The 8,520-nt window shown below is 39.1% G+C and overlaps 1 protein-coding gene across 1 annotated transcript in view; it reads left to right on the forward strand.

Moving 5' to 3' along the window:
- ST6GALNAC3 (ST6 N-acetylgalactosaminide alpha-2,6-sialyltransferase 3) overlaps window positions 1-7,754 on the forward strand; it is a 556,051-nt gene extending 548,297 nt beyond the window's left edge. The window contains exons 4-5 of the mRNA XM_040987216.1: window positions 6,048-6,155; window positions 7,537-7,754. Coding sequence (XP_040843150.1) covers window positions 6,048-6,155; window positions 7,537-7,723 — 295 coding nt within the window. The 3' untranslated portion in view covers window positions 7,724-7,754. The remainder of the gene's footprint in view (window positions 1-6,047; window positions 6,156-7,536) is intronic.
- Window positions 7,755-8,520: the final 766 nt, after the last annotated feature.

Below are 8,520 nucleotides of genomic sequence, written 5' to 3' on the forward strand. Positions count from 1 at the left end.
TTTTAATTGAATGATCTATATTCTGTCAGGTACTTCTTTCTAGCAAGGTATCTGGAAACTTCTTTAATATTTTTATTTACCCTGCCAATGTAGGTTGTATGCTGATGAGAGAACTGAGGTTCAATAGTGTTACAACTACACATGAAATATTGATTACTTCTTTTTAAAAATTCCCTTTTTGCTCCCTAGTGTGGCAGATTTCAGAAACTGCTGCCAATATTGAGCTGCCAATGAACCTCCATTATTGGGAAGGTCTTGATCGCACTTTGGGCTTTGATAAATGCTTACTCTGCCTTTGAGATGTTAGCATTTCAAATGTTAGCTTTCATTGGTTCATGGGAGAAACAATTAAGATATAGTAGAACTGAGGCTATAAAGTTTGAGCATTTCAAAAGCATCTTTCATGAAGGGAGGTATCCTCTGAAACCGAGGCTCCTAAACAGCTTGTGCTTGTCCTCAACTGACACTTCACCACATGGGTCATTTACAGTCCCTTATGGCAGGTCAGATTTGACCTTTGGGTCTAGGTCAACTGAATTTTATCATTTCTAGAGTTGTATTAAAAACTAAGGTCACTGTGCAGAATTGGTCAAACCTGATCGGTGTAAGATAGACTTGTAAACAAATCTAAAGGAAGTGAGACACTTGTTGTGTGAGCAAAACCTGAGGGATAATGTGTGATATGAGTAACAACTATAGATAAAATGAATCTGCCATTTTAGGACAAAGGATAACCTCAGCAAAGATCACCCTTAGCCAGGAGTTTGCACTGGAGAGTCAAAGATTCTGCCTTCTATGACATAGGTAACCTAGATCAGAAGTATATCTTGTACATGTGAATGGGATCTATACAGAGCAGTCTCTGAGAACAAAAGCTGATCTCACCATCCAAATCATCCAAAATGCCATTAATGTCAGAACAGAAAATCTGATTGACACCAGGTGTTCTATGTTGTCCATCAAGCATAGGCTTCTTCAGTTCCAAACCCAAGTCATTGAACTAATGGGGTTGGAGATTTCAATGAACGGTGTCCTGTGAATAGACTGCATATGCAACACAAGTCGCATTTTATTTGAAGAGTGACTATTTCTGTTTTTTCAATTCCTCCTCCAAAATAATCTGGAAGGAAAATGTCACTCAATAGAAGGCTCCAACTTACCAGGTGATAGAGGAAAATCTTTTCAATATGTTTCCAGAAATGAGAAGATGAAAAAGAAATGCTGGCAAATAAAGGATACTGATAGGCAAAAGTATGAAGATTGAAAAAAATAGGGATATTTTGATAAACAGCTAATTCCTATATCTATGTGATGGCTTTCAGACATCGAGGGATAGGTCTAGACATGAAGGAGCAAGGTAGCTTTCATTTGGTAATAAACTGGATGAAAGATCATATTTTAAATGATTTGCCTTCAAGCATTTGCTGCATCAAAATGTTGACAGCATCATTTTTCCAAGAGATGAGCAAGTAAATTAAGTAGTTTCCGAGTTGTAAGTATCTTGATTACCAAGGAGCAATGGGACACAGAGGCTGACCAGTGGAAACAAATGATTGATCACTTGGAGTTAACACTTCTCCCTTTATTTTACCCTGCATGGCTTGTTAATTTTCTATATTAGTTTAAGCTTTCCTATTATACTGAATTCAGGGCCACATTCTCTTATCATCCTTACAGGAATTTTGATTGCTTATTTGTGGATAATAATTATTGCTTTCATGGAATCCCGAATGCAGAAGACATGAAAAATTCCATGGTTGATAGGCAGCTGGTACAAAATACAGCATGTGACAATTGCTGTCTTGTGACAATGCACAAGATAACATTTGGCCCTAGAGGAGACCTGTTAAAATTACTTAAGTCATTTGTTATTATCACAAAGCGGCTCTAAGCTGAATTCATATACATCTCATGAAGTCTTTCTGGTTCTGTTTTCATTACACTTACAAAGGTCTACTTGGGTATATTTTATACTTCTTCGTTTGTAGTGTGGCCCTTAGCAGCACAGGGAAGTCTGGAAATGGTGAAGCCTCAAGAATTCCAGAGGATGTCTCCATCTAGGCCACTGAATTCCTTTAGGGACACAGATAACCAGAATCCCTGAATTTACCAAGCAATTGTTATTATTTCCCTGAAAGCATTTTATGGAGTATTTTGAGAAGAAATCAGTATGCTAGTTCCAGCATGTCAAGTGGATCGCAAAACTCATGGGATACATATATCAAATTCATTAGAGACATCAGGGAGAGGAAATGCAACTGTCTAATTAAATGGCTTTTGTGGGACAGGGCACTTGGGCAGTATGAGCTACTCTAATATGAACACATGAGATTCACACTATTTGAAGAGCTCTCCAGGTAATTAGCATGATCGAGCTATCTGAAAAAAGATTGGGTTAGGCCTGTAAAGCATCAAGCATCAGAAATGTAATAAAATTTCATTTTGGATTGGTAAGATTGGAAGGACTTGGCCAGATATCAATATTAAGCACAGGTGATAACAGCCACCCCTTTAAAAAGATTATCTATTTTTATTGGAAAGGCAGATTTACAGATGAAGGAGAGTCAGAAAGATCTTACATCTGCCGCAGCAGCTGGAACAGAGCTGATCTGAAGCCAAGAACAAGGAGCTTCCTCCGGGTCTTCCACGTGGGTGCAGGGTCCCAAGGCTTTGGGCTTTCTTCCACTGCTTTGCCAGGACATAAGCAGGGAGCTGAATGGGAAGTCTGACAGCTGGGACACCATCCTGCACCCATATGGGACCCAAGGTGAGGGCTTTAGCTACTAGGCTACCATGCTATGTCCAATCACCGCCCTTATGAGAATTTCATTGCAAAATTTACTGTTGAGCTCTCAGGAAGTGGTGACAGTCAGAAAAACTCGCATGCAGAGTAGTGGTCCTTGTCTCTCCCAGAATATTCAACATTTCAAAAATTTGTTGAAAATAAAAGGAATGGGGCCCAGCGTGATAGCGTAGTGGTTAAAGTCCTCACCTTGCACGTGCCAGGATCCTATATGGGTGCGGGTTCTAATCCTGGTAGCCACGCTTCCCATCCAGCTCCCTGCTTGTGGCCTGGGAAAGCAGTCGAGGACTGCCCAAAGCCTTGGGACCCTGCACCCGCGTGGGACACCTGGAAAGAAGTTCTGGTTTCCTGCTTCCGATCAGAGTGGCACCGGCCATTGCGCTCACTTGGGGAGTGAATCATCGGATGGAAGATCTTCATCTGTGTCTCTCCTCCTCTCTGTACATCTGCCTTTCCAAGAAAATAAATAAAAATCTTTAAGAAATTAAAGGAATGAAGATATCTTAAATCATTACATATGTTTTTTGTATTATGAAGTTTCCCTGAAATTTTAGAGATTCTTACATGTCATCTTAGTCCTTTCATTAAGGGAGCAGGTCAAAGGAAAGAGGATTTTAACCACATTTAGGTTCAGTTGGTGCCTTGCCTTGGACAGCTGTTTCTACTGTCTGTGAATACAAGTGTGACGTAGGAAAGATGGGGTTTCTTTCTGAGAGAGTTTAGTGACTGGCCATTACCACTGCAAGGCGAGCATTATCTTCTAAATCTTATCTCATATATTTAACAGCATGCTCCTCCTGCACGCGAACATTAAATGGGATCAACAGATTAATGTATCTTCTAATTGCAACATTCACCCTGGACAGAGCATAGTAGTGCCCCATGATTAAAACTGTAACTGCAGATTGAGTATTAAGAATGATTTTATCTTAAATAGAAGAAATCCTCAGATAGGACTTTTGTTCTTTCATCCCATTTAGAACAAAAGAGGCTATACAGATTGTCTGAAGCCTCATGTGCCAGTCCTGGCAGAGCTGTGATGCACAGCACGGTGTCATCACTGCACTCCGTGCTACGCTCTGACACTGACACACATGGATTTGGGTTTTGTTACACTGTGTAGTGATATTGTTTTAAAGTGTGTGCCTCCAAACCCCAAAAGATTATTCTCTCTTGAAGAAAAGGTTCATTACTCGTTTCTTGGACGTGAGACCCAATCAAATGTTTATTGGAAAAAAGATGAACGAGTGTGTGAGCAATTGCAACTTGCTTCTTTTAATCATAAACATGCAAATATTATAATTTTGAACTCTATGAATACTGGATGAGCTAGTAATGACGAATGATAGAGAGGATAGTAAGGAAGGGGAATGGAGATGAAGTTATACAAGGAAGCAGGCAGAAAGGGAAAGAGCACATAGCATGGTAGAAACATACCACACAGATTTAAGACCTAAATAGATTCCTAGATTCAATTTTGGAGCAGTTTATCAAGATACTTGCCTCTTCTGGTCTCTCCCTGCTTTCCAATAAGGACTTTTGAATCAGATAGTGTTTCAAGCAGTTTGCATTATGCTGCCCCTCTTAAGGTCTCAGATTGCAGAATTCATTGCAGGTTAAGTCTTATAAACAGCACTGTTGTTCTTCAGCATAGCTCACATCACAGTTGCTGCCACACTTCCTATCACAGAGAAAAGTTCATGTGACCATTGGGATCCAGCTTCTGTAATGTTTCATGTTCAGAAAGCAAGAAGCAAGACATGAAAAGGAATGGCTATTTCTGTATTAGCTTTTAATCTCAGTGACAAGCGAATAGAGAGAAGGTGACTGGGCTGCCTCTCCTTACCAGTCACTTAAAACAACGAACCTAATGGTTGAAAAATCCAGTCATCAACTCCTACTGTAATTGGTGTTGCTAGCTGGCATGTTGTAATTTAACACTAAATCGGCTTTTTTTAAAGGAAGAAGCAATAGTTGCAAAGGATTCAGGAGTCCTTGGGTATGAGAAAGTGTGTCTACAATACTGGACATTGCTAGGTAGCAACTGCTGGTTGGAAGGCTGCACCCAGGGAAGAGCCATCCGTGTCTGAATGTCAGTTTGTAGAACTGGCTTTGCACCAGTGTGCCAGCAAGACTGGATGAAAAACAGTGTTTAATCTTTTCTAAAAGTCTTGCTACACAGCTTCCAGCATACATGAGGCCACCCAAATGTATCTGTGGAGTTTTATGAAGATGGGCAACCATCTGTTTTGCATGAACTAGGTCATTTTGGTAGACAGATGCAGAGGTCAAAGTTTACAGCAAATACTCCTTTGCAACATTTGAAATTTAGCACACTCCTACATTCAGCACCACATTGCACCCATCACTTCCTCGCTCTGGTGTTATGCTTCCCATCTGATCCCTACCTATATCACATACATGTTCACATTTTGTCCCTGAGGTTCCCTATTTCTGAAATACTTTGCTCTCATGTGTTGTACACAGCTTCTTTCTAGTTCCCCACCTGTCCCCACCCTGGCATGTTGCTCCCCTCTTCACAAAGCTCAATGTTTACCATATAGCTACACTGAAATTGAATTCTCTGTCCTCCCTAAAGACAGAAATTCTGATCTTTTGGTATATAGAGTGTTAGTACATAGTAGGTGTTCAGTAAACATATATTGGGCTGTTCACAAAGGTTTTTGCAAATAAAAGTCATTGTCTCATAATGCCACAAAGCAGTTTAGGAAGACTTTTCAAGTGCTTTCAGAGGCCAAGTCAATCGCCCTCTCTGCTTTCAATTTACACGAAGAAACACAAGGAACCTTCAAGAAACTGAAGGGAAGCAAGATAACACCATTATCATTCAGCTCCCATCAGGGCTTCCAGCAACTTTTACCAAAACCTGTCCTCTAATACACAACACTAATTTGTATCTTGTGGAAAAATCAAATAAAGTGTTTTTCACCTGAAGGGAGCAGAATTATTTGACTTCAGATATTTGCCATATGGCTTCTCTCGCACACAACATTGCTTTGAGGCTTAAGGTAGTAAGAGCAAGAGCATGTCTATAAATTATTCAGAGATAATTCAAAATAAGTGTGTATCCTTGACAGATTGTCAACTTTCTTAATGCTTTTTCCTGATAACAAGTGCTGAGTTTTTGATAAAATGCTGCTAGTTTCTCATCACAATTTATTTTTGTTCTGTGTGTTTTCTCTGTGTTTTGTCGTTGTTTGTGTCTGTTCCCCCCCCCCCACAGAGTCCAGTCTGGCTCTTATCTCAGCACGGGGTGGTTTACCTTCATTCTGGCCATGGATGCCTGCTACGGCATTCACGTCTATGGGATGATAAATGACACCTACTGCAAGTAAGATCACAGGAAATTTTTTTTATGCAACTTCACTTCTGATATCTTGTCAAAATATCACAATTCATTTTAATATCATAAATTGGAGAAACAGACAAAGCAACAATTATTTCCTGGTGTTCTTTGTTGGCATGACATTTTATTGTCAGTGCATCAGATTGTGACTTTTCGGGTTGATGAAAAGAAAAATATTTACCACAATTGAATGCCAAATGTCAAGAGGGACATTTTTCCCTTCATTCTTAACATATCAGAGACTTGTGACTAAGAAATGCTCAACAAAGTTTAGTTCTATTTAATTTGCAAAAGCAAATCTGTCATTTCTGCCAGCTTAATGGCTTGATGGATGGACACTGAATCAAGGGTCAGATTAGATCATGAAGGATAAAATGTCCTGACACCTGGGAGGAATTGACAGTTTAAATAGGCTTTTGAGAAATTTTATTTCACTAAGTAAGTATTCTGCCATATCTGTTTAAAATGACTGTTCATTCACAGTATATTGAATACAGTGGAATTTAAAAATTATTTATTTGAAAGGCAGAGCTAGGGAAGATCGAAGGGGAGACACAGAGAGGCATAGAGAGACACACACACAGAGAGAAAGAGACCTTTTATTTTTTTTGTACACATCCCAAATGGTTGCAATAGCCATGCTTGAGCCAGGCAGAAGCCAGGAGCCTTCAACATTATTGAGGTTTCCCAGGTGGATGCCAGGGGGTCAAGCTGTTGATTCATTTCCACTGCTTTCCCAGGTACATTAACCAGTGGAGCATCCGAGTTTGAACGTGCTCTCATATAGAATGGAATATTGGGAGATTTGGATTAGCTCACTGCACCACAATGAGAGTCCCTGATAATTTGTATTTAGACAATAAAACAATCCTTTAATGATTCGTCAGGGTAATAAATTATATTTATCTACCTACAATTGACAATATAATGCAGAGAAGGTTTTAATCATATTGTCAAAATTTAACTGTTAGACACAATCTTTATGAGCGAATATTGCTATTTGAACTACAAGGATAGTGAAGCACAGATGAACTCAAAACATTACTATGAAAAAATTTTAAAAATCAATTATGTAAGAATATCAGCTGCTTCCATTATACACCACTTCCTCTTGCAAAAGATGACCGTATGTTTAACTGAAATTGGTCTGATGTATAAGTTTTATTTGATCTTTTAAGAGCACTAACCATCAGGTACATCTACCTAAAAGCTTTCATACCTAATAGTTTTCAGCCGAGTTCTTGGAGAAGAATCATGTGTAGCTTCGCAAGGAAATGCATTTACAAGAGACATAATGGATTCTTGTAATTGAATGCTTTAGTGTTCATCTAATGCTTTTTCCCCTTCTTCTATTTTTCTTTTCTAGGACAGAAGGGTATAGAAAAGTCCCGTACCACTACTATGAACAAGGACGTGATGAATGTGATGAATATTTTCTTCACGAACATGCACCATATGGGGGACATAGGTTTATCACAGAAAAGAAAGTGTTTGCTAAATGGGCCAAAACCCACAGGATTATATTTACACACCCGAACTGGACAGTGTCTTGATGTTGGTTTCCCTGATATTGTCATTACACTTGACATGACCATGATATTGCAACTGTGATGCTAATGAGGGTGATGTGAATGATGTTGATGGTAGAACAATGATGCTCAAGCTCCTATACGTTCTCGGAAATGGTTGGTAAATTTTCTAGTAATTTGGTCTGAGATTTGGTGGAGGGTGATTGTGCTCATCATGTTGTTTCTGAAGGTTCAACACGACATACTGCACTTTATAATTTAACTGGAATTCATGTGAAGGCCAGTAACATGGCAACTGTGACCTGAGAAATGGGAAGATTACCATTCAAGGTGGCTATTCAGAAATCTTAAACAATGATTTCTGAAAGTTATGGTATGTGTCCTCATGAGGCAGGGTTTTCGACTCCATGGATTCTTGAACATGAGTAGCTCCCTGACTTGAAGAATGGCTGTCACAAACACTGAGCCAAGGAAATACTATCAGATACAAACACCTTACCAGTTACTCATTAATCTGGGGAAGGGAAGGAATCTTCTTGATATGCTATCTTCCTATAGTACTTCCTACAGCTGAAACCTCAGGCCATTGCCTAATTACCCATGAAGACATCATGGACTGTTTACACATGGGAGTCACTTGACTGTTTTATAAATTAAATTCACAATCAGCCAAGTAGTAAGCCTTGACAGAGTTCCACTCACACCACTCCATTCTTTCTACCAAAAATATATATATATAACTAGAAGTTATGAGAATGATCTGTATTAGTGTTTAGTTATTTTTGGTAAATCCCTAAATATTTCCAAAGGCTATTTAACTT

The sequence above is a fragment of the Ochotona curzoniae genome, unplaced genomic scaffold (assembly GCF_017591425.1).
Source record: "Ochotona curzoniae isolate NIBS_2020 unplaced genomic scaffold, NIBS_Ocur_1.0 contig_4612, whole genome shotgun sequence".
Taxonomy (NCBI): domain Eukaryota; kingdom Metazoa; phylum Chordata; class Mammalia; order Lagomorpha; family Ochotonidae; genus Ochotona; species Ochotona curzoniae.